This window comes from Haliaeetus albicilla, chromosome 13 (assembly GCF_947461875.1).
Source record: "Haliaeetus albicilla chromosome 13, bHalAlb1.1, whole genome shotgun sequence".
Lineage (NCBI taxonomy): Eukaryota > Metazoa > Chordata > Aves > Accipitriformes > Accipitridae > Haliaeetus > Haliaeetus albicilla.
In genome coordinates, this window is record NC_091495.1 from 32,991,985 (window position 1) to 33,018,625 (window position 26,641).

A 26,641-nucleotide genomic window follows, 5' to 3' on the forward strand; every position below is an offset into this window, starting at 1 on the left:
TTATCTTGGAAGGACCATGACAATTTATTTGAAGAACTGGTTTGGCTGTTCATCAGCGCATGTGGAGAACAAACAAATAGGAAATAACTTCTTGCGTCTATACAGCAGTTACCAGGAGAAAATTAAATGCTGCCAGTCATTTGGCAGCTGTCAACTAACAGCTGAGCCCTTCTCAGATTAAATTATGGATTCAAAAGTACTTCAGACATATTCACAAGGTAGAACTACTGGCCTTCACATTGGAAATATACATTAAGTTTGGCAGTGGGTCGCTGTGAGACCTATCACTGTGGGATCAGGACTTGTAATGTAAAGCCAATTAACTCAACCTTTCAACGAGTTGTGGTATTACTGTATAAATTACAGCAGAGAACTAGAGGGGTATGATAGTTGTTTGTTTCCCATTAGATCATTTTGACCTATCATTAAATATAATGGACAGGACTGGAGAAAATCTTGCCCTGAATATAAATCATGTTGTAAGAATAAAATAACAGCTAATTTTAATTGAGTCTAGCATTAGAGGAATCCCCATGTGCATACTCATAACTTGACACTGCAGTAATCAGAATGGCAAACTTAATTGTAAAATAATGATCCTGAGCATGCCATACAACAATGAAAGTTAATTGTGAGTTGTTTAAAAGAACATATTGGGTGCCCAGAAAACCACAATCAAGAGAGAAGGTCACACTTAGTTAAGAAAAGCAACCTGGCTTTGAGGTAAAATGAAGAAATGCACAACAAATGCAAGGAAGTGGAAAATAGCAAATGCAAATCAGTATTCAGTGCTGAGAGACTGCTGATAAGAGAAAGAGAAGGAAACAAGGAGAAGTTTCTGGCTAGCACCATTAGGGACAAAAAGATGAAAGTGGGTTTGTGGCTATTTAATTTTAAAGAGTATTAGAAGCAAAAGAAATCCTAACCGTGGTCTTGATCCATCACTATATAGAAAGGCAGAGTTGCCAATAATGTAGAAATGAGAAAAGAAATGTCTGGTTTGTATTGGGAAAAATTGAAATGATCTATTTCTGTGATCCGATCATGAAGTAGTTCCTTCCATCCTAACAGCTACAAAGAACATGAAAGAGTGGCTATCAAAGCTATATCTTTAATTGAGCGAATCCAAATGACTGTTATTCAAGGTTTTTAAGAGAGCTGGTTGAAAAGCAAGCTCTGTTTGATCTTCAGTAAGTATCGGGGCACTGAGGGCAATACCAGAGGACTGGGAAAGAACTTATGCTACGCCTGTTGTTAAAAAAGCAGAATGAATAGGGTGACCTGGGTAATGCATGTCTGTCACTCTGACGTTGGTTCAGGACACTGTTGGCCTACCACTCACAGTCCTAGTGCACTAATTAAAGAACGTTTTTAATTTGGAAGGAGTTCAGAGAAGAGCCAAAAGATGATCAACGATCTGGGAAATACATCCTGTAGTGAAAGATTAAGAGCTTTCAAACAATTTATAATGTACAAGATGCTTTGATCATAGTCTGTAAGTACTTACCTGGGCAACAAAAGGTGACCAAAGACAGTTGATCCGAGCAGACTTGGATATAACAAAGCTAAACAAATTCAGATTTGAAATCAAGTGCACATTTTTAACAGTGAGAGTAAATAAACAGTGTAACAAGTGACTAAGGGTTAAGATAGATTCTCCATGACTGGAGATATTGGATGCATTTCTTAAAAGTAATCATAGTAATTAGTAATACCATACAGGAATTAATTCCAGGAAGTTCTATGGCCCATGCTATATAGCACAGCTGACTAGATGATCACAGCAATCCCTTCTAGACTCATAATCTATGAATCAAATGCATTGAATGTTTTCATATTTCATATTTCATTTTGCAGCATGGTGCCACTGAGTCTGCAAAATGCAATGAAAGCCCTATACAAAAGTGTGACCAAAATCGGGAGCATTGGAAATGTGTGGGGTTCTCCCCCAAAGTGTCCTTATTTCACGACGCAGTTTATAGAACGGCCTTTGTTTCTTAAGTGTTTTCAAGGACAGAGTTATTTATGTGTAGACGCGGGTGGTCTCCTGTCCAATGCTCTTAACCACTGCATTTGGGATGAATATAGAATACTTTTGGACAGGGGTCAGCTTGGCAGTTTAAATTACAAACAGATGTTTGGCCACGTTAGCCCCTGCACAAACTAACACACCACAGCCCCTCTGTTCTTAATTCCAGTCCGTTCTTTTTATTTAAAAAGAGTAACATATTAAAATAACCATCAGATGTAGAAACCAAAGCACTTAAACAAAACCCCGGAGTCTGAAGAACCTGAGTCTCTGCGGAGGCCAGACGTGTGCACGGCTGCCAGTGCGGCAGCCAGGCCTGACCCCATCGCAGCGTGCACCCTCCCCATCGATCACGCCTGAAGGACGCCGGCAACGTGGCACGCAGGAGCCACATGCATCCGTCCCTTCGCTCTCAAGCAGAGATCTTGGGGCTCTTATTACAGAGAATGCTGTTTTGCATGCCATCTTAGGAAAATTATTTTTTTATTGTTTGGAGTATAAAAGTAGAACTAAAGATACATTGTAAGTGGGGTGCGAAAGTGTCCAGTGCTTGCCAAACCAACTAGGTTTTAGTCCAGCTAAAGAGCTCCAGTTAGGTTTTGGCCCAGCTCTGCCATCCGACTCTGTGCCAAGTTACCTAAATTCTCTTTGCTTCAGCATCTGAAAAATGGGGCTAATGATACCAGCCTCTGGAAAGCAGGTCTGTGGTATAAAACAGTGTTTCAGCTATGTAATATAAATAGTTTGGATATGAAATTCTGCATTACCTGAACCCTCATGAATTCAGCAGTCATGTTTCTAGAAGATAGTGTGAGATTTATATTCCTTCATGCCCGCAAAATTTCAGTATCTGGAGGAGTTTCAGTGCTCCCTCCCTCCCATAGTTTGGGTATTGGGTAAAAAACAAAGCAAAAAAAAATTACCAACAACCTGGAAAAGCCTGCCAGCAAAACTTGTTTCTGTGTTGATGGCTCTCAACAGATTTTCTGGCATCCCCTCTCTACCCCACAGCTATAGCTAGGAAACTAAAAATGCCAGCTTGTGCTAATGTTTGGAGTTTCCTGGAAAGCAAAAAAGTCAAGCAGGCACTTGTGTGGCTGGGTATTTGCTGCGTAAGCCTGGGTTATAGCCTGTCTGCAGAAACAGTAAACTCTTTCAGGGCCTGTGGCGCGTGCCAGCCTGCTGCATCCATTTGCAGAGTGCCTGGGTGCAAGCAGTATCTGGTAGGTTCACTGGCCAGTAAGTTGATTTATTTTTCATTCTATGCCTATTTAAATATGCAAGCATAAGAAATACAGAACTTACTTGTTTGAATGACATAAGGTGTTGATATGAATGTTAAAAATGGAGGTGTATATGTAAAGGAAGATAGAAGTTGTCTAGGCATGTCAGAATAGCTTAGCTCATTTACTCTCTGTATCCAGCAGTGGCCGCATCGAGATGCTTCACAAACAGGGCAAGAGCCTTTTGTGTGTGTCATTCAGACCTCCAATAGCTTATCCTAACTAGAGGTGTTCACATCTTTTCAGTCTGTGATATACTGCAAATATCACTCTTGGAACTCAGATATAGTTTAACAGTCTTTAAAACTGTCTTGTGGTGAATGCTGTAGTGTGGTTTGAATCACTTGTTTGAATTCTCAAATTCTCTTTCCCTGTACGCAAGAATAATTCATTTTAATGTGTCATTGTTTTAACTCACAGTTTTTTTGTTTTATTTTTGCATTTAGTTGTACCAAGCCATTTAATGTAGATATTCAACATCCCCTACTTTAGTGTGGTTGTCAAAGGGGAGTGGAGTTACAGCAACACTGTGCTCAGTCATTCACTGGGCAGGTTAAAATGTATGTGGCAGAATAGGGGTGAGCCTGTGATTAGAGTACTTTCCTTGGGGTGTCTTCTCATTTTCCTCTCTTTTGACTCAGTGCAGAACCACTGGAGCTATTCTGACCAAAAGCCAGAACCCCTGTAATGGAAAACACAGCAAGGTTCATAGGTTTAGCCATTTGTTATTTCTGTTATTCTTGGGATTCTTATGCTGATAAAACCAGTAGTAATATGCCAATAGTAATATGTACACATGGGACACCGTCAATAGCATGGAGTTCATCAGGATGCCACTTATTAAATATATTAATCTTTTCTTTAAAGGCAGGAGAAAACCCAGGAGTCAGTCCGTCCAGGCACACACTGCTTTAAACCAAAGGCCCCCTGCTTCAAGTCACTCCGGACCAATTGTAGAAAGCCGCCAGCCTTTCATCCAAACATCTACATCTGCCCATGAAATTGCCCAAAGGCTTTCTAGTAGTCAGCTGTCATTCCACAACTCGGCAACATCTGTGTTTTCCCAGTCCCCTGCTGTTCCTGTTGCTGGCCAGCTGACTGTGCAGGACCGAGCTGCGGCAATGCTCAGGTCCAGTCTGGCCTCTTCCACCAGCTCAACTCTCAGCCTGCTGTTCGGCAAGAGAAGTTTTTCAAGTGCTTTGGTGATTTCTGGGCTCTCCGCTGCAGATGGAGGTAACACCAGTGACACCCAGTCATCCAGCAGTATGAATATTGCCATGGGTCCATCTGCTAGAGCAGCAAGCCAAGCAACTCGGGTAAGGCTGAAGCCAAAACAGCAGTATGAAGCATGAGCTACTGCACTGCTGTCCTATCAGGTTCTTGAACTGTCCTCACCACTGTTTGGTTTCTTCCTTCTCACTGGTCAGAAAACAGTCTTTTCCAAAACAAGGTCAGGATTTTGGTATTTGTTTTGGATTGTGCTGCATCACAATGAAAATGAGACTAATGTTAGTGTCTATATGAGAGTAATGTATTTGTAAGTAGTTGACAGGCTGGCTGTTAAGCATGCACATGAAATTACAAACTGGGCCAAAGACCCTCTTCCTTTCACTCAGACCAGGGACTTAAGTCTCCATTTTCTGCAGCCCAGGTGATGAGTACCATCAAAAGCAGACTAAATAGCTCCTTCCTTGCTTGCTTAGGCTGGACTTAATTATTTGTACAGAGGAATGGTCCCCACTGAACAGTACACTTGTTCTGTCCCACTCTCTGACCAGAAATTCAATCCAGGACCTGAAAACCTTGTTGCTGAAAGGGTTAGTCAAAGGAAGTATTTCCCAAAGGAAACCTGCATGCCCTGTGATTCAGCATTTTCTAACAGCAAAACAGTACACACAAAGAACTTCCAGCCCTCTTCCCAGTTCTATTCCCATCTTTCCTGGAAAATTCAATGCACATACTAGTGTTGTTGTTTTATTGTCTACTTACGTATATTTATTTAACTTGGGTTGCCATCAGTTGCTTTCCTGAATTTTGAAACTTTTACTTCAGCACTACAGAGCAGTAACATGAGAAGATGGACTAGAGATAAAGGGCAACTGCAACTAGAGGTTGAGTGACAACATAATTAAGACAGACTTTCACATTTGGCCTATCAAAATGGAAACCAAATTGGCAACAGGGGAAGACTGTGGGTAGGGAAAGTCCAAAACACTTTTCTGCTACTATCATTCTGAACTGTGTATAACTTCCCTAATTTTCAAAGAATTCTCCAAACCTCAAGTGAAAAAAGCTTCTTAGCCTGTGTGTATTTTGCTCTCAACCCAAAAAATACCTTGGCTGGTATAGTTCCCTGGAGTTTTGCCATGAACTTCAACAGGAGTTGATGGAACATTACTCATCTGGGTCCAATCCTGCTTTATTACTCTAATGAGCATTAATAATATTTCTACATTTACAGCTGAACATATCAAATGACAAGGCAGAATTCCAACTCTCAAGAGTTTATAGCTTAATTCACAGGAACTCAGCCAGTCTGCAATACTGAGTACTAATGGTAGGATTCACCTTGTCTAACTTTAAGCCATCTAAAATTTGGGCATGAAGTCTCAGTAGATTGTTGGTGTGGCCTCTGTGTTCAGTGGAGAGGACGATCCACTTCATCTGTACAGCTCTCAGGAAGAAATCTTCCCCTGGGACACTCGTATCTCTCTGCCAACCATTGACAGCCTAGATGATACATTAAGACTATATGGTTAAATTTAGATGAGGCGAGTCCTGGCCAAAATAACTGCTCAGAGTCCAGATGCCTATCTGATTGAAAGTGGTAAGGAGGAAGTGTTTTATTTAAACGTTAACACAGCACAGTTCTGGAAAGCTTTTATACTAATGGACTTCTTACAATGGGGTGACGCTGCGCATAACATTTTCAGACCGATAATTGCATTCCAGTTTTGATGAAAAGGTTTCTTTGTAAGTTGGAGTTAAAATTTGGTGTATAAAGCAAGCCCCAGAGCAACCCAATTTAACTTCTTAGCAGTCAGCCCTGCTTGGAGCAGAGGTTTGGACTGGATGACCTCCAGAAGTCCTTTTCAATCCAAATGATTTTACAGCTCTCTATACATGTACATCTGTGGTACTAAACCTCTAGCTCCTGGTCTGCTTTTCTTTCCAAATTTATGCGTTACAGAAAGAGTGACAAGTACCTCTTCAGAAGTCCCTTGTGAATAATGCATGTTAAGAATCCCATGCAGTTTCACAGAATGATGTTCCTAAATCGATTTTTAACTTTTTTTTACCTGCCACTTCAAAAAATAGCTGAAGTGTTACTTAGAAATTTCCTGAACTAGTTGACTTTTTCTTTCTTTCTTTCCTTCTTTCCAGCAACTCACCGAGACCTGCGAAGCAACCGATGCCACAGAACCCAGACCACAGCGGGAGGCAGGTCTGGCCCACGCCATATTTCTGGAGTGCCGGAGGGCCAGCCAAGAAGATATGGCCCTGGAAGACACCGCTTCTCAGCAAAGCCTGTCTGAGGAGCAGTAAGGAGTACTCCTAGCACAAGGGCCACGCACTTCTTAGAATTAAATAAAGACAGAGTTAGGTCAGGGACCTGCACGTGGGTTTAGATTCTTTCAAATGTAACAAGCAAAACTCCAAATGTTTATTTTTTTAACTTCTACACAAGAATACTATGGGGCAGATGTTCTTCAGCTAAAGGCCTTGGCATAGGTAGGGTTGGAATGTGTCCTAAAAAACACACCGTGCCACTTCATCTCAGGTTCTTGTAAATCGTAGAACAATGAAAACAACCTGTTTAACGTTCCTTCCCCAGAACGGTTGGAATCACGAATGAATACAGTGGGAAATATTAATACAACTCAGTGAAAAGCACACAAGACATCTCTTTCCTGCCATAACTAAACTGCTGATTGCATGCAAACTAATTGGCGTTTGATGTATAACATATAGCAAAAGGCAACTTTGAACAGAAGCAATGAATACATAAAAGGATAGTACAACACGTACTGCAACATTAGAGCTAAATCTGATTATTTTTTTCCAACAGCAAATCTCCTTACTTTTTGTTTAACATGTTATGCAGGTGGTAATTCTGAATAGCAACATAGCATCACAGATTGATATACTGCATGCAGCCATATTGAAATATTGTGTGAAGGAGCCATGCTACACAGATTAACAAAAGTCAAGTGCGAGAAAAGAAAGTATCCAACGCATGGAAAGCCTTCAAAGCATATGATGCACCTTATTTGCAAAGAAAGCAGCTTTGCAAAACCAGCTGCTCCTAGGTATTATCTCATGCTCCTGTTTGGTTTACAGCAGTGTTTCTCAAATACCAGGCAACAGCCCCCTTAGGAGTTGCAAAAGGGCCCAGAGGAATCCTCCTCAAGGACAGGAAAGTGCAAAGCAGGCTGGAATTATAGTCTGGAAGTCTTTGTATTAGGAGGGGAACAGCTAAATGCCTTTGACACAGCTCAGTGTCCATAAACACTAGTAGCCAATAATTACAGAGCATTCTGATTTCCCTCCCCCAAAGAAACTGAGCTGCTGCCAATTTAATAGTTGCATAAAGACAGATGATGCAAAAAGGGAGGCCACGCTTTCACAAAGTTTGAGAAACACTGATTTACAGGAATGCATGACTACTTTGGAAGCCAAAAGGCTACAACAAATCCTTCCTCTACTATAGCGTCTAAACACACACACGCCTGTTCTCCTCATTCTTTTTTTTTAATTAAAAAAATTGCAGCTATCAGTGTCTTGCTGTTCCTCTTTACTGTAACTACCATAGATTGTTTCTAATTCTCAACACAATGATGTGCAGCCAGGCTTTCTTGTCCCAATTAACAAGAAAGATTTAACAAGAGATGCTGTAGCTAAGTCTCATTACTGTTAGGAGATACACAGTTGCATTCTGAGCTTCCTACTGTGCCACACAATATTATAAGTAGTTGAACTAAGTAACACCTAGTGAAAATAAAATGATCCAAGTATGTTTTGTGTGGCAGCAGTTTTTGGGTTTTTCTTTTTTATTTTGAATTATTTTCGCTTGCTTTCTGCCTATGGAATTATGGAATTGAGAAATCTATTGTTTTTCTTTCACTTCAGATCTTGATGAATTGATTATTTATAAAGCTCAGCACAACCTAGGCAAAATTCTGCTCATGTTTGCAAGGGCAAAAGCAGAGTATTCATGTACAGCCCTGAGACACATGGTCATCAGTGCAGTTTAGGCCCTACTATGTCCCCTCCAGCATCCAGGTGTGATGCAGAAGAGGAAATTGAATTCAGCTGCTCCCTTCTGACCATTTCTGGAAGATCATGCCTCTCCTCCTACCACCCTGCTCATGAAATGCTTCATTACAAATGAAGGATGGAGGTTATACAGGTCAGTTGGAGGGCTCTTAAGAGCCACCAGCCCCATTTCTGCCTTGGGTTGGGAGCCTTTGCATGAAAGTCTACTAAGATAAACCATCACTGCTTTCTTTTCCTAAACCCTGCCTTGCATGGAGGCAGGGCAAACAGGCAGCTGTGGAAAGCACTAAAAACCTTCCCATGTTCAGTTAGCCTCACTTAGGCCTCCAGTTTTCACATCTTTAACTTCGGTTTGAATTAATTTCCATCAAAAATATGTCACTCCAGTAGGCCCAATCGACCTAAATTATTCTATGTATCCAACTCAAGCATACTAAACCAGATCAGGGAACAGGTGGAAAAATCCTTCCAGCAGCAAGCTGTTTTATCTGCTTAGTGCAGACTGAGGCCCAGCACCACCACCTTCCTCCAGCACCACATCTTCTGTAAGAAAGAGACACTAACATCTCCATGGCTGCTGGTACTTCACTCTAAGACAATGCAGCTGCCTCACAGTTCCTGACTTAGTTCAAGCCACCAGCCCCTGGAGCATAACTCCTTGGGGACAGTAGTGTGCCATGAAGCCCAGCCTCCTCCTGCACAGAGCGGTTGCCAGAAAAGGCACATCCTAACTCCTTTGTTGAGGCACAGCGTGCAAGCAGGGCAGAGCAGGAGTCAAGGTAAGATCCAAATATTTTGGTAGCCATGTATGACGGAATTTTTATTTTGCCTTAAAGTTGTTACTGTAGCATAGTGGGTTGAAAAAAAAAACCAAGAGTCACCATTAACAACAGTAACAAAGACAAAAAAATAAATCCAAGATGACAGCACAAACTCTCCCACATTACATTTCTCCATAATTTTGGAGAGAGTCTGCTGTTATTAATAAGACTACTGCTATATGCAGTGTTTTTAAATATGGGCCAATCCTACAGAATAGTCAGACATGGTGGTGAGAAATAAAACCTAGAACTAGGTATGAGGCTGTATTCATTAAATGCATCTTGGACCTCCCCCCCATGTTTGCATGAGGTAGAGATAGACCCAATTACTCTGTACATGACAGAAGATGCATTTAAGGCTCTGATGCACACAAAGCTAACAAATAGGTACCTAATCCAACAGGCCTAATTTCAACAGTAAGCTGCTCAGAACAGCTCTGCGTCGTACAAAAAGTCACCTGCGTCCGTAGGAATGCTATTCTCAGCACCAGTGTCTATAGATACACAAAGGCTTTAAGCCGTATTTCTCATTCCTGAAAGACCTAAGCAGCTTAATACTAAAGCTCACACACAAGGGAGTACTTCAGAGTTGCAAGATGGAGGTACCTGTGACACCTCAGGAACCCCACTTGTTGGGCAGTTTTGGGCTCTGAATGAAAAGCAAAGGCAACTTTCACTGCTTTTAAGTCAGCTGCAGCACTGATAATAGGTTTCACAATGCTTAATGCTATTGTTGAAGCTTGGCCCTGAAGTTGCTCAGGCTGAACGGTTTGCCTGCCTTACCTGTCTGATCTCTTACCAGAACTGTGATGCAGGAAGGATGGCCACCACCAACACATAAGTACCTTTTATATGCAGTTCCATTCTGTGTCAGTTTTGAAGATTCAGGTGCTGTGCTTGAATTTTTCCAGAGCTGCAGAGGCCACTTACTCAGCAGGGGCTGAAGGCAGAAGCCTGCCGGATGCTCGTTCAGCCAGCCCATAACCTTCTTGTTTCTACAACCTGAAAGCAGTGACGCTCCCATCTTGCTAGCAAGCTGAATGCATCCTTTGAGGAAATCAGGCACTCAATCCACAAGAGCATTTGGTGCATGCAGTTCCTTCACAGGAATGTCAGAAGGGACAAAGAGATGGAGGCCCTACCTGCCTCCCCCCAGCTTAACCCCAGATAACATGACCATTGCTGAAAAGAAACATAGGGAGTGATTTTATCCACCCTGGCTCAGTGGGGCCCTCACAGCCAGAGAGGAACACATACAGTATAGCAGGCTACAGGATGGAGGATAACGAGTATATGGTAAAACAAGCACACACAGAGTACTTCAGCCCTTGCATTAAATGTGGGATACCTACGCCCCTCCCATTTTGTTCTTCCTAAACTTTCCTTTCACTAATAGGCTCCTGTTTACATCATACAGTAAAAGCCAGGTGCTACACTCCTAAGGGTGAAACATGGCACGAAGATCTGGTAAAAGGACTTTTAGTAACATATTACTAAAGCCAAGTGCAGGCTGCTGAACTACTCGCATCCACCAGGTACGCTGGCAAGCCCCTAGCCTGCCTTCAGCCCAGCTGTTTCCTACCACAGCAAGCAAGCAGGAAACAGCGATGGGCGCAACATGCAAAGTTCATTTCCGTTCATCAAACAATACAAATGCTGGAGGTCCTGCTGTTCCCTCCATTTTGAAGTGTCATACAAACTTCTATGTGAGGAACTGGAGTTCTCATTGAAAAGTCTCACCTCATTCCCAGAAGACAGAAAATCTTGGCATTCATTGCATTTGAGACAAATGTTAACAAAAAGGACTTACCAGTGTGAGTCTTCTTCCCTCAACAAGATGGCCAGATACTCTCATCTCAGTATCTATGAATGACATTCTGAAGCTATTAAGTTCTTAGGAGTCTCTGGGCTGTCATTCACAGCTTTTTAAAAAAGCTATTTATTAGAATAAAGCAAGAAATGTCATCTGCATTTGGCTCCAACCCACCAACTGACTGCTCTTCTCTTGCTGGGGAATTTAAGTTAACAATTAGCTGAATTTTGTGCAGCTCACTTTAGAAGATTAGAATTACCAGTGAAATTCTCCACCATGTAATAATCATCTTCTCATCAATGCATATTTTTTAACCACCCAATTATTGCCACATTTAGATTACTCCTTGAATTGGGAGCTGGTATTTAATTACAATGTTTCACTAGTGCTTGTACATGCTTAAATCTGCAACACAGACATACTACTTACAATTAACTTTGCAGTAGGTCCAGTGTTAAAGATTCACCTCTCTCATTCAGCCTTCTCAAGAGTTTTACAAGTCAAAAATTGTCTAATGCATGATAAATAATGCAGGCCCTGTTTATTCCATGCTGTGCGCAATTTTATGTTGGAATTACAAGCCTCCTTGCCAAAAACGTCCTTGATTCTCAGGCTTCGAGAGAGTAATTGGTACCTCATATTCTCCCCTTTTTTGCACCAATTAAAACCTGCAGGTGCACTAATATTGTCATCTGGAATCTTGCTGGCACATCAGAGGTTATTTTCACCAAATGTGTGCTATTAGTAAAATCAGCCCATCAGGGGAATTGTGAATGCTCTGTTTGTTGTTACAGTACTCTCAAGGCCTTCCAAGTATTTTACTAGTGCAAGACCAGACAATAAATTTTTACCTCTAAAGTAAACACAGTGTGTCATAAAAACTAAATTCAGTTGGAAATATTACTTTCTCACTCACTCAATGTATATTTGAAACAGGTGAATCATTTTTTCAGGACTGTCTCAGATTTAAAGGCCAGACGTGACTGTTAAGGTCATCTACGATCTCCTGCTGAACACAGGCCACAAAATTTCTCTTTATTTCTCTTGAAAAGCACTCTAGCTCAGAGAGAAGGTAGGCTTAAAAAAAGAACAACAACAAATTAAATACTCGCAGCAATCTTGAGATAGGTAGCAGAAAGCAAGAGCCACTGCTGTCAGTAGCAAAAACACCCTTTGATTTAAAAGGGCCAATACTTCACTCACAGTTCCAGTGAAGGAAAAATCCACCTCCATTTTGGAGGTTTTTCCAGTGACTAACTACCCTCACTACAAAAGGTCTTCCTTGCACCATGAGACAATGGCCTAAAACTACTATAAGCACACCGGTCAAAAGTTCCCCAAACTTGTTGTTATGATTCTTCTTCCTTTTTTTCCAGTGTATTAAATCATGAGACTACTGTAGGCATCATGGCACTATATGCAGGGCAATGTTTATGAGGAACAAATACCTCTTTAAGTGATGAACTCCCAACAATACTGGCTGAACTGGAATTTGGAAAACTGAACTCTGCCATCACTCCTGAAGGAACTCCCCCACCCAGCATCTCCAGAGAAGTGTCAAATATCTCCATTTTATTTAGCTTTAAAGGTCGGTCCTCATTTAAGACTCAACTGCAGTCCCTCTAAAACCTTTCTAGACTTTAGGTAATTATTTAATCTTTGAAAGAACTATTATTTTGCAGCGTATTTTACAGGTTAAGAGACTTAACATTGGAACAGTAGGACATCCAACACTAAAGTGCAGAGAAGTTTCTGTTTGAAAGTCTATGGCACATAGCCCTGAAAAAGATTACTTTGGTCCCAAGTCCTTCACCTCTAACAAGGCATCTTGTCTAAGTAAGATGCCTGAAGTAATTAAGGGATTAGTGATACCTTCAGGGCACAGCCTCATTTTGCAAAAAGCAGCCAGGAGCTGTACATTCTCAAAGGAGTGGGACCCTAAGAGGAATTCTCTTTTTTCCTAAATATGATGAAGACGATACTACCATCCAAACGGATTTAGGCAGAATGATAGTGTAACAGGGCAGTTGGGGAACAAGGCCATGGCATGTACCTCCTACCACCTGTGGAGGGGCAATGTTTGTACCAGACCCTCGTTCTGAATACAGGAAGGAGAAAGAACGTTCCCTCCATGCTCCCAGCTGTTTTGAGGGCACCTGCAAAAATGCCTGTCCCCATCCAGACCGTGACAACTTTGGGTGTCACTTTTACAGAAATAAATAATTAAAATTATATTTGAAAGTGCCTTGAAACAGTTTGCTCATTTTAACAGTTGCTGAACAGAACAGAAAAAAAGTTAAGAAACAACTGAATTCTTAACAACTTTTTACAGCCAGAGATGACTATAAATCATACAATGAACAAGCGTGCACCTGAGAGGGAATTCTGTTTTCACAACATGCAAAACTGATTAAGTGGTAGCACTTTTCCTGAACACATTTGCACACCTCATAGGGAAACATATTGTGTAATACTCTCAAACACTTCTTATTTCACCATTAACCATTAAGCATGTACAGAATTGAATAAGGAAAAAAAAGCCAACCAAACAAAAAGCATCAATAAACATAAGAGATTGTAAAACCCAGGCAGACAAATGCAGTATTAAGTCAATCCTGACTTAATAAATTCTGCATGCAAAATACAAGTCAAGATTTGACTGAATTTCATGGACTTAAAAAAAAATTATATATATAAATCTTCAAGGGGCTGCGAGGCAGGATTGCCATCAGAAACATTAAAATAAACCCAAAATGCAGCCCTCTTATCAACTACTGTCTGGGCCACTTAGGAGAGGGTAGACTTGGTTATTTTTCCTCCTGAAGTGGCATTCTGTAAAAGTCACTTGGGACTACAGGAAATATCCTTGAAATTCTAGTTAACCCTTCTTATACTGCAACTGGAGAGAGCGGTGTCTGGGCTTAAGGGGAGAGCATCTGCTTGCTCCTTCTACCTCATGAATTATCAGCACCCATGCTGAAACACACTTGGACACACCTAAGCTGGGTCACCAACAGCAAAGATATTTCTACATAAATCAGGCAGAGCACACATATATTTTGGGCAGGGTTCTGTTCTCTTACACCAGTTCCAGATACTAAATTGCTCTCTAGGCAGAACAGTCCACACTACACTCTGAAAGATGAAGATCTCAAACAGATTTGACAGTTAATTTTTTTTACATGGTGTAACTAGGATCAGAGTCAGACCACCTAACTTCCAAATACCCAGATTAGAACTGGATGTTAACTACACATCTGTTCAATTATTTTGAGTGGATCAGCTTGTGAACTGAATAAACAAGAAACTGCTATCTCATTGCCACATTTTAGAGTATTACCAGCTTTACCTTGCTTACCCTGAAGGCTCCAGTAAAGCCTCCAACGGCAGGAAGGACAGACTCTAAAACACACAAAATGTTGTAATGTTTTGTTAAAATAAAAGCTTTAGTGTTTACAGGCAAGAAGGTCTTCATTTTCTGCAGGATTCTACAGCTGCCAAGATGTCTTGCAAAATGCTGTTTCTGTTTTCCTTACTAACCTAGAGAAAGAGAAATTAAAACTGATGTGATTTGATGAATAACCTCTGTACCAGTGTTTACTTCAAAAACAAACAAAGCAGAAATTCAAATGCATTTCTTTCTCAGTGGAGGAATGTGGAGTGTCAAACACCTGCTTTCTTCTGCTACTGAGAACACAATAAGCTAAACCCACAAACCTGCATATGTAATTGAATATTCAGTCATCTTTTTGATTTAATTACCCATGGTATTTTGCAGTATTATTCAGGGCTTGAATAACTACCAAGAATCACTCGAAGAACCAGCATCTACTTTTGTCATTACTAGAAATCCTTTTCAATTACCAAATATAATTTTCCTACTATAAAGCAGAGTTCTTATGCCTTCAGTACTTGAAAGAGTTGTATTTATTAGGATGACAGATCTAGTAAAAAACATCTGCAATGAAAAAAATTAAAACAGGCTTAGCAGCGCAACTCTGTGTTCTGTGAAACCTTGGCATTACAGGACATAAACACCTTGAAAAAGAAAGACGACTACTTGAGAAAGCTGGGGGGCTTTTGTAGCACACTGAGGTATGCCTTTGGTTGACCAGTCCATGGAAATGTTGGGCTTTAAGACCAGTACATGTGAAAAATCCATATAGTTCAGTTTCCTGTCTTTTGCTGGCCCCATCTGCATTGCAGCACATGCAGATTACTGTTAACTGCCAAGCAAATGCTAGCACTTGCTGGTAAGCTCAGGTCCCAGGTGCAGCAATGACAGAACACAGAGCTGGAGGGGGGTGGGGAGTGTGTGTGTGTGTAAATTACTCCTTCTTGATAGACCTGGTCCTGAGACAGAGCCCACTGACCCACAGTGTCATGCATTACTAACTCCACCAAATCTGTGGAGATAGCTGGGGTGGTGAAAGAGTTAAAAAGCAATTGTGAAGTGTCAGCAAAAGCCTCATTTTAAAAAGCCTAAGAAATTTTCCGCACTGTTCAGATCCCTGCAGAGAGGGAAGGAAGAAATCAGACAAAGACAGATGAGCCAAAAAAAATTAAGGGCGTTCATATTTTTAACAAAGTTTGGGAAATGCTGTTTGACGAGGAAGGAGAGACACCACACTATGCATGGCATAAAACTCTCTACCAGCAAGGCTTCACGGCATTCCCTGTAGCTGCGTTTAAGATCTGAGCACAAGGGCTTGTGTCCCTTCCAGCACTACAGTCAATACCAAACAGGAGAAAGTATTATTATTATTATTATTATAATTTTTAAATAGATGACAGTCCTACCTGAAGAATTTGGCCCTAGGAGCCTACTGCTATTTAGTCACAGACATCCCATCCAAATGCTGGGGACCAACAGTGTAAAGCCTAGAGATGGTGGTCTTACCTACACCGCTTGAATTCAAGAGAGCAGATCAACATGGGAAGAAGAAAAAGTGACATTAAAAAAAAAAGAAAAAAAAAAAAGAAGGGAATGAAAGGGAAGATCTGCCTGAAAATGCTGCTGGTTTTATTGAGTATCATTCCAAGCATATTATAAAATAAACAGAAAACCCCACAATAACAAAGAGAGCAAGACAACAAAGAATGGAACTGCTCTTCAGTAAGGCTATTGAGAGACCCTAAGGTAAACAAGGCACAGAGCATCAGAGCATAGATCAGCCAAACTAAATCTCACAGCAAGTGTCCTGATATCCTGACTTTCAAAGGACCTTCTGAACATTTAATAGCCCTTCCCACTGTCTCACAGCCAACAAAAACAATAGTACATTTTATCTATCCCTTTTCCATACCTACATGCCAGAAGTCCAGTGAGAGCAGCAGCAAGAAAATGCCAAGTGCTGGGAAACTTTCACAACTGTTTTACAAAGGCTGCTTGATAGATATAAGTCTCTTCTTAAGATCTCGAGACTTTCTGTGCAGGCAGCTTTCCCAGAAAGAACAAATCTCCCAGTATCTGTACTGAATGTTCAAACAGATGCACAGATTTTTAGACAGGGAATTTAAAATAACTAACAGTAGATGCTGCTTATACTAAGCACTTAGGTAATTTGGAGGAAACTACCATCTAGACTCTAAGCAGGCAATAGTAGAGGACAAAAGCTTTCTTCCCCTAACTGCTGAAGTACTGTCAAGGAAACCCCTCTTGTACAGTCTGTTCAAATGGAGCCTTTTCTTCTTCTGATGCATTTAACTATTTATTTTCTTTCTTAAAAGGCATATGCAACCAAACTTCACTAATGGGTTTCATGGAAGCAAATTTAATAGATGGGAAAATGGGAGAAAATGAGTATGTGCCAGCTACTAAGGATAATCTGATCCTATTTATGACACCGTGTCTGCAAAACTACACAGACCCAGGCAGTGCAAAAAGACCCTCTGTAGTTTCACTGGAAAGTTTCGTTCTCAGCAAAATGGAATTGAGCAACAATGGAAAGAAATGTGTTAAATATCAGAGCTCCTATCATTAAGTGCTCTAAACATACTAAATTAAACATTTGGGACCAAATCCTCAACTGCCTTTAGGGCATCTGGGCCCATTCACACCAACTGAATAGGCTTGCAAGACAGAAGGGACTGTAAAACCCCAAACATCTGTCTCTATGCTCTTAGCATCAAACATCAGGACTGTTCTTGTGACACTGAGAGAAGGATGAGAAAACTCTACTGAGTTACCTGAATGCAGCCTAACTCCACATTAAGTGACAACGCAGGTAGAACTTTTTTGAAGGGTAGCCTCCTACTTCTGCACACTTCCAGGCACCATAAAAGTTAGTAAGAAATTACTGACCGTGAGCTATTTGGGCACTCCAGGTTCTCCCCATGCCACAGCCCTTGAAGAAGCTGGTGAGATCACATAGCTGGTGATCCAGTATTTACTTCAGCTAGTAACACCTCTGACTCCCCACGGACAGTTTCTGCTCCTGCTCATGGACATGTTTTAACTAGCTGGGAAAGAGCATGTAGTGTGTCACTGGAGCAAGCGAGACAGATGCTCCCCTGCATAAGATTAGCATAGTAGGTCTCTGCCACCTGGGAACTATTGCAGTCTGTCACACATTTCACACTCATGCTTTTGGCTAACGGATTCACCAGAGAACTATTTAAACAAAAGAAACCTGCACATCCTAATCTCAGCAGCGTAAACAGGATGGCTCATTTTTTTAGTAAAGTTTTTTTTAAGCTAGAGAAAACATTGCTCCATTGAAATTTACAGGAAGACCTTTGCTGGCTGTAGTCAGTATTTGAGGGAAAGATGTATCAGCAGACTGATATAGCTAACAAGCAGGGGCTGAGTGGCACATGCCCTCAGAACATTACCTGATAAAAAGAAGCAGCAGAAGCCTCAAACGCTTCCTTGAAAAGCCAAATGCTGTTTTCTAGCACTCCGTTTCCTCCCTTGAGAGGACCAAACACACACTATTGCCTTGCCAGGACTGCAGCCTAAGCACCGAATGACTGTTACCTTCAGTGAGGCATTCCCCATTCCCTCTTTCCCAGTCCTACCACTGTAAAGCAAGTCATATAAAATTCACATTCACATGCATCCCTGTTCAGTAGCCTGACAACACACACATCAGCTTGTCAGTGGGAAACCTGGGGTTTTATCTCTGACAGGAATGGTAGGAGTTGAATTCTTATGTGAGGAAAGGAATCTTCTCTCATCTTTGCTCCTAGGATTGCTTTAGCACTTAATTAAACAGGCATTTAATTTAAAAAAACAGAAATTGAAGATGATGATGGGACCACCAACTAAAAGAAAGCTGAGGAACTTTTCTGAGCACTGCAGTTTTATTAATCTCACTTTGCAGAGGAAAAAAGAAGATGGAGGCTTTGCTTTCTCTGCAGTAATTAAGATCATTCAGTATGAAGTTGTTGAGATAGTGTTTTTTCCTTCCTCATTCACTTACATGAAAACAAAGTAATCATTCTCACTGTGAGGTGCATCTGATAAAGAATAGGCTGCAACAGTATACTGCTCTACAGCATATTACCCCTGTTAGTAAGCTGATGTGTAAATCCCACTTACTGAATTTATAATTTACAGAGATACACAGCTTTATTCTCTACTACAAATAGTATGCACTGAGCAGAAAAATAAATCAAAGGAGGTGGGGTTGCATTTAGCTTGTTTTTGTGAAGCATCCAGGACACTTACAGATGTTAAGGAAACCTCACACATGTATTCCTGTGAATGGGCTATGTTTTGTTGTGGTAAGTTTTTGAGAACCTCCCTGTAACTGCTCAGAAATGCACTTTGAGGCCCTAATATTCTGAAAATTATGTCTGTAAAAATAACATAATCATTTCCAAAATTGGTTCAGTGACTCCAGAGAAAGTACACTCCATTTACAAGTGTCTTTCTTCTAGAAATCATTTCTGCAAACTCCACTGCTGCCTTTTTTTAATTTTTTTTATTGAGTATGATTAGTGGTAATACTTCTGGAAGCCAGTCTGGAAAAAAAAAAAAATCTCACTGTACTTTAAAAGATTTAACTCTTAGGAGTAATGAATACTTATATGGCAATAATACTACAGCAAGAAAACCTTTTAAAACAACTATATCATTACTTCTACAGCCCCTCACAAGCAAAGCCAGCTGTGTGAGACTGCTACAGTAAGTGCCAAATGTGATTTTTTTTTTTAATAAGGTGAACACCTGCCCATTAAGAATAAAATGGAAACTAAAAAACTTATTTTATACAAGCTACCCACAGCTATCAATTGGTAGTAACAATTAGATTTTAAACAGAGCCAAATACAAACCATCAACCTAGAACAGAAGGCTCTTTAAGGATATTAAATATTACTCACATTGAACACTTTAACATCTTTCCTACTTCTTATTTCTTCAACAAGATCCAGTGGCTTCCCCTTAGGTATTGGAATAGTTCCAAGCACCACGGTCCCCGAGCCAGTCAGTGTTTGACGAACAGCTTGAATAAAAGGCTGGCTGAAGAGTTCCATTTTACCGATCTCATCTATGACACAGATTTTTTTCTCTGCATCACTGCCATGGTTTACCTGTGGAAAAGTGCATCAAGAGACTGTAAACAACACAGGACAAGCAACAGAAATAATTGCTATGCTAATAAAATAAATACCTCCAAAAGAAATCAATACAATTGTAATACTGGGGAAAGTGGAAGTCAGAGCTGCTGCTGGTAACTGACAGACTTATAAATCCATCATTTCTATTTCAGGACAGATTTTTGGAAAGATGAAAATATATGTACAGCACAAATACCAACTAGAATAGGAAACACCTATAATATTAGTTTTTCTTAAAAGCAGAATTCTTATAATGGTCCCATATGACCTATTTGACAATTAAGAACTGCACTTTGCCTACTAGCAGCTCTCAATCGATCTGAGGGACACCAATTTTTCAAAACATCACTCTTCCCAACAAATTATGCATTTAGAATACATTAATATCCACACAACACAAGTATTAAAAAAATAGACTCGTGTTAAATCTAGATTTGGAAGTTTATCCTCTTGTGGCTGGGTCAAAGGACGGTCAAAACTAGCATTTCTCTCAGAACAACTAGTTTTCTTCAAAGCTATGTGAATAACAACCAAGCCATTTCCAAGCCCCTCTCACATCAGAACAGTCACCTTCCATTTCTTTGTTGAGATATAGCTTATTCTGTAGTCCTAGGCATCCCTCTGGAACACACAATAGGCGCCATACTAAAGATTAACCACATTTGGGGCTTGTTTGCTTTTTTCATGAAATGAATACTGTGCCAAACAGTAACGTGCTGCAGACTGGTGTGAGCAGCAGGGAAGTCTAGGAGAGAACATGGGTGACTGCCACTTTGGGAAAGGCAACTTGGAAAATGGAGGAACTATTCAATAGAAAATGAAGTGCACTGCCTCCCTTCTCTTGGTAAAAGCAACTGAGAACTGTACTCCATTATTTATAGAAGTGAGGAGGAAATAAACTCAAGTCAAAACATCACTGTAGATCCATGGATATATACCAATACCAGCCATATTATACAGAACCTAAAAACAAAGGAAAAAAAAAATGAAATGTTTTCCCTTGTGAAGGCAGAGTATTTGCTTCTGGGAAAGTGGAAGAACTGTATAACATGCATCCTAATATCTTTTCAAGCTAAGTCCCTGCTGAGTAGCTGTTTTATCTAAAATCCTTTCATAGATCAGTGAGCTAAAAAGCCAATACTAGTCACTAGGTCACACATTGAGAAACAGAGCATTTTAATTTGAAAGAAAAATCCTCAGTCCTGCCTGGTAAAGTTTCCAGAACCAGAGAGACGATCCATTGTATGATCTACCCCTGTTCTCACTGGAGTGAATGAGATCCAAGCTTTAAGAACTGAAGCTGTCCTCAAGACTACATGGGCACATGCCCACTCCATGCTGCTCTCTGATCAAACCAGACCATATCTGTGGCTCTCCTACCCTCATTCTCCATTTGTCTCTTCTTGTTTCAGTTCTGTGATCTTCCTCACTCACCTCCTCTCCCATTTTGTGCCACCTACATGCATGACCAGATTCCCACAAAACTGATTAACAGCGCTTCCAATGAGAACAGGGTCATGCACTGTCCAACCCTCCTGGCCCCTTTTCTTCTTCTCTTCACTCTCTTGTACTTGCAGAAAGCTATATAACAACCAGGAAAATTCAACACTGCTAACACCCTTCTAGCAAGATCTCTCCTGGACTTCACATTAATGCAGCAGTAAAAGGATTCCAAGTATAGCGCTGGCTTAATTAAGTCTTTTTTATTAAACTATCCTTCTATTTACTAACATAGTAATCAAGTTACAGTGAATTAAACATATAAAAATTTCCCCACTTTATTCATATTTCCTTTCTCCCTTGTCCCCAACATCTTTGCTTCCCTACTCTCAGACTTTAATATTCCTTGACAAAAGCAAGAATCAGATCCTCAATTTCATTTTTGCTCCTTGCACCTCTTTGGTTTTTTGTTCTTTTGAAGTTCATTAAGAAGTCCCTTCTTCCTTGGCCCCATGAGCTTTGGCAGTGTAGAAAAATCACAATAGGATTTTTTCAGTAGTACAGTTCAGCAGCTGCTGCACACTGTTTGCGATATGTTATTGCCAAAATCAGATCTGTTCTTGTTCAATTTTGGAGAGGGGAAAGGTTGGAGTGAGAGATAGCAAGGAGAAGGAAAAAGGCAGTAACAGAATGTTAGGAGAAGGATAGGAAAAAGACTGTGTGGAAAGTCTTGTCACAGTCAAAGCACTCCTTGTGCAGCAGGCTAAATCCCAAATTATTAGGCTGCTATTATCAGTTAAAACCTACCAGTCTGCAGGTATTTACACAGTGGTAATCAAAAATAACCACTGGATTCAAGAAACAAATGCTTCTACTGGAAGAAGATGGAAATCAGAGCAAGAGGGAAAAAAAGGCTGTAAAGAAGATGAGCAGCAGCAAAAGCCTTTTTCTTTGACCCACTGACTCCACCCAGTTCTGCGTGGTAAGCCACTCGTACATTTTTGTTTGCTTTCCAATATGCAAGACAGTGGCATAGGAAGAAACTTCCTTTCAGCTATCTCTCAGTCCAAGGAGGTCCTGCTCACAAGACAATGTCAGATCAAGAATGAGAGGGGACTGCAATCTCTCCAATGCCACAATAAGCACAAGAGAACAAGCCAGATTTGCCCCTCCAGCTTCCTGATCAGGAAGTCAATCAGAATCAGCAATACCCAAGAAACAGGCCATTTATTAATATCAAAAACTAGTGCTCTAGAATGGCCTTCCTATAACAATGATTATCATAAAGTATCGATTTTTCAGCAGCTTTCATAGAATACTTACATTTCTCAGCATAGGTAGAACCAACTGCTCGAATGAAACAACGTCTACAACATACTGTCCGACCCGATATTCACGTCTTGAGGTAGAAGAATCAGAACTGAATTTGAAAAAGAGATACACAATTCCTTCTAAGTAATGAGTTTAGTGAGAACACACTGCAGTCATTTCAAGTGGATTTATGAGAAGTTATCCTAGTACATCAAATCCCTTTAATACTTCTAAGAAAAGGAAAGAAACTCTGTAAATCATCCATTAAGTCACATTGCAGATAGCATACTTTCAGATAATAAATATAGCATGAGCTACCTTCACAACTATGTAAGGTCAAATTTGAACAGTGTATGGAAGGACAATGGGATCTAAAAGCCAGCAGGTGTATTTACACCAAAATCAAAACACATGCCTGCAGTTCAGATCTTTGAATTTGGTAATGTGACACTACAGACAGCATCACAGCAGTAGCCCAAACCTCAGTATGGGCTGCAAAACACTTGAACGATCTTGGAAAAATCACACTTGCATCATACTATCCTAGGTGAACCTCCTTTATTAGCAGTATGCAAATTATTTAGTCAGATCAACTATGTCCAAATGACGTGCTAATATCACACCTGGACCTAGACTAAATTTTGCACAAAGCATGAAAAGCTAAGTCAGAGACTGCAAGCCCCTTTGCACTTCACGGCCCCCCCTCTCAGTGGGGCTCTGAAACCCTCTTTTTCTTAAAATTCACATGTGGGTTTTGTGGGCCAGTCAGTGGCTCTTGAAAACAATGTTATATGCAATTTCCCTTTTATTTTCCACTCCTGTCTCCATAAATTAGCTGGTAGAAACAAAAAATCTTCCTCCCTACCTACAATAAACTACCTACCATATCCCAAATAGACTTGGCCTCACAATAAAAGGCTCAGCAGTGCTTCCTCTCTGTCTGATGTAAAATAGGCAGTAAGAGAAAACACCCTTCCCTAGCACATTTTCAATATTTCGCTATGCAAGAGAGACACTGCCTACATACACAATACAGGTATCAGCCAGAACACGAGAACTGAACAAAGAACCTGACCATGAGAGTGGTCTGTGTGCTGGAAATCACCTTCTGGTGGAGCATTTAACATGCCAACAAACCGGAGCAGAGGCATAAAACAGTAAGCCACTTACAGTTATTAAAACCTCAGTACCTGACTCTAGATAAAGGTCCTCGTTTTCCAGACAAAGTGACAACATCAAATCCTGTTCTCCTGCCACCTTCTCTAACTTCCTCTGTGTAAAATCCATCAATGGAGATGCCTGAAGATTTTAGAGCTTGAGTGACTTTCTGGATCAAAGTAGTCTTTCCAACCCCTAAAAATAAAGAAGAAATAAAAAGCACACAGGATTAATCTGCTGCACTAAAACTCCATTTTTAAACACCACAGTAAAGATTCAGTTCAGCAGGAACATTGATTACTTCTTAAGTTTGTACATTGGTTTTCTTAAATAGTAGGAAAGAATAGAAGCACCTTTTAAAGTTCATCCTGTACTGACACTGTAATGTTTTACTAGCCTTTAAGAAGTATGTCTACAGTGAAGGCACAACAGAATGGTACAACTATCCCAGGCTACCACTGAACTTGTTAGTTTAGATAGTGCGCAGGCAGGCCACAAAGCTTGCCCCAGGGCAGGTAAATACATGAGAGCCATACTGTTACACAACTGATATCCAAGCTAGCTGGAAGACTGACTGATGAATCTCCCCTTCTACCACTGCTATTCACTACTTCTTAAGAACAGAGCTGAGTTCATCCCCCTTTTAGATCATAAGGCCAAAGCTGACTGTTATTACCAGGAGCCTAACTGGCACAAAGGACACACTACTTCTATTAATGTCCTAGAAATCAGAAGCACTCAGTGCCCCTGAGATATCAGGTCCTACATGGCAAAAAGTATTTCCAACAACAGAAACATGCTTATTATGGTAATTGAAGCAAGAGAGGTTTTGACTGGATGCAGGGAAAGGCTTTTTTATCGTGAGGACAATCAAACCCTGAACGGGTTGCCCAGAGAGAGGCTAGGCAGTCTTCACACCCTTTGACGTTTTCAAGACTTGACTGGATAAAGCCTTCAGCAACCTGGTCTGGCCTCATAGCTGACCCTCCTTTACACCTCCTGAAGTCCCTTCTCACATGAATTATCTTGTGGTCCTATAATCCATTTTCCTACCCTAAGACAGACCCTTAAAACCCTCACCACCTGATGTCTCCTAGCACAGTGTGATGTACCTTCTACGATGTGAACGCTGGCCATGTTCCAGACATCCTCTCAGTTCCCACAATGGAACTATTTCTTCTCCTTTGCCGTTGTACAAGTACCCCCCTTGATAATCTGCCTCTAAACTCAACTTTATCATCCCTCACAAAATTTAGTGTTATCACTTCATTTTTAATCACTGCTGTAAAAAAAAAATAATCAGGAGATGGAAAACATCCTGCAGAATAAATCTTCAAATTCCTGAAGACAATGAATATAGACCAAATGTGAGGTGCCTAAAGATGCTGGCAGAAATCATTTCAACATGCGCATACCAAATTCCTCCCTTAGATTTTAAGCAGATTTAGGAACTACTTTCTTAACAGTCAATATCGACAGCAAAATATTCTGTGGTTTCAAGGGCACTTAGTCAAACTATTAAGCAAACTTTCCAAAATTGAAGCCAAAGGGATTCCTGGCATTTGAACGACAATAAAATGACAAACGTGGCACCATCAGTATCTACCATCTTTCTGAGGCCTTGTCTCTATAAACGAATTTATACTAATTTGGCTAAGCAGATTTGCTATCTCTAATTTGGTTATCTTCATTCAGTAAATTGCCAAAGAAAGCTAAAACGATCCAAACTAAGTTTAAAAAAAGCTTAAAGTTATACATTTAGCTAATCAAAAAAGTACATTCAATTTCAGTTAAATGAACAGAGACAAGGCCTAAGCAGGCCTAACCTCCGTGTCTCCTGGAAGGCTGCCTTTATTTGAGTGGATGGAAAGACAGAAGCTCAGACTAGCAGTAGCATTTTAAATTAAATCCAGACAAGATGGGCATCTGCAAAAGGTGCACAAAAAGGAGAACTAGGCCCACTGCTTTACTTCCAGACCACAAAAGAAAGCTTTGCAATCACAGTAACTGCTTTCTTTATCAACCTTGTAGTTCAACCCTCATAGTATATCCCGTTCTACCTCCACAATAATCAGACTCTCCTACCATGATAAAATACTCCACCGCTTCAGTCAAGGCCTGCCCATCTAGGATACCAATTATTACCTTGTAACTGAGCATTACTGAGGTTGGAAGCGCTAAATCATGATTAAATTACAGAAGAGATGAACGCTCAGAGATTATTAATGGCTGCAGTTTAACCGAAGCAGGATTAGTTGTCCAGGGTGTTGTTTTGGAGTTTTTTTTCCTCTCAGCACTGAGCTGCAGAGCAGGAGCCAGGGACAAAGCAGTAGCATCTGGAAATGTATACGACATGGGACTGGAGAGAGCTAAAATGGAGTTTCATTAGGAAGAAATTAGTGAATGCAACAGCCCTGACCTCCACAGGCGACACCCGGGGAGGGGAGCAGCTACAGGCGCACAGGCCGGCAGCCGGGGTTACCTCGCAGGCCGCTGCCGGGCCCGGCTGGAGCAGGAGGCGCTCCCGGGGCTCCACCACACACCCGGGCCGGTGCTGGGACCCGCCACGGCTGCCTTCCCCCGGCTCTAAGCGCTTCACAGCCCCGCGCAAGGGCGGCTGACTAGGCCGGGCCGGGCCCCAGCGGCCGCGCCGCCTCCCCTCGCCCCGCTCCCCGGGCTCCTCCTGCCGCCGTTACCTGGGGGTCCTGTGAGAAAAACGTGCTTGGACATGGCGGAGGGGAGCGGCAGCCCGCGCTCCTCCCTCTCCCCCACCCGACGCGGCCCGGCTGGCGGGATCGCCGCGCTGCACCGCCCCTTCGCTCCGCCCCTGCCCTTCGCCTTCTGCCTGCGGGGAAGCGCTGAGCGGGGGCCGTGCTTCGCGGGCGGCCGCGGTAACGCGGGACGGAGCTCAGCCGCCGCCGCCGCCCGCCCGGACGGCGCCCGC

General features: G+C 41.3%; 2 protein-coding genes across 6 annotated transcripts in view; one reads left to right on the forward strand and one right to left on the reverse strand.

Annotated features, from left to right (window-relative positions):
• The window catches only part of PCNX2 (pecanex 2), a 158,099-nt gene extending 149,772 nt beyond the window's left edge, over nucleotides 1–8,327 (forward strand). Inside the window, exons 33-34 of one of the 2 annotated variants that reach the window (XM_069800740.1) lie at nucleotides 4,180–4,628; nucleotides 6,697–7,863. In XM_069800740.1, the coding sequence (XP_069656841.1) occupies nucleotides 4,180–4,628; nucleotides 6,697–6,858 (611 nt within the window). In that variant the 3' untranslated portion in view covers nucleotides 6,859–7,863. Of the gene's footprint in view, nucleotides 1–4,179; nucleotides 4,629–6,696 lie in introns of both variants that reach the window. The other variant, XM_069800741.1, reaches the window with a different exon arrangement.
• Nucleotides 1–26,639, reverse strand: NTPCR (nucleoside-triphosphatase, cancer-related). Of its 4 annotated transcripts, XR_011327541.1 has the most exons (6): nucleotides 26,394–26,639; nucleotides 23,730–23,892; nucleotides 22,552–22,648; nucleotides 19,552–19,761; nucleotides 16,530–16,698; nucleotides 13,532–14,763 (listed from the first exon to the last, which is right to left on the reverse strand). XR_011327541.1 is itself a non-coding variant. In XM_069800744.1 (5 exons), exons 1-5 carry the CDS (start codon nucleotides 26,425–26,427, stop codon nucleotides 3,950–3,952), a joined length of 549 nt encoding a protein of 182 aa, XP_069656845.1. In that variant the 5' UTR covers nucleotides 26,428–26,637; the 3' UTR covers nucleotides 1–3,949. The 4 variants fall into 4 exon arrangements, 3 of the variants coding, with proteins under 3 accessions (XP_069656845.1, XP_069656844.1, XP_069656846.1); XM_069800744.1 differs by lacking the exons at nucleotides 13,532–14,763; nucleotides 16,530–16,698 and adding an exon at nucleotides 1–3,994 and having other exon boundaries at nucleotides 26,394–26,637; XM_069800743.1 differs by lacking the exon at nucleotides 16,530–16,698 and having other exon boundaries at nucleotides 26,394–26,634.
• Between the last annotated feature and the right edge of the window lie 2 nt (nucleotides 26,640–26,641).

Coding starts and splice junctions, on each gene's coding strand:
- NTPCR (XM_069800743.1), bottom strand. CDS start 26,427: ATGTCCAAGCACGTTTTTCTCACAGGACCCCCAG. Junction 22,649..23,729: donor GGACCTTTATCTAGAGTCAG/GTACTGAGGTTT, acceptor TTTCAAATTCAG/TTCTGATTCTTCTACCTCAA. Junction 14,764..19,551: donor AAGATGTTAAAGTGTTCAAT/GTGAGTAATATT, acceptor CTCTTTCTCTAG/GTTAGTAAGGAAAACAGAAA.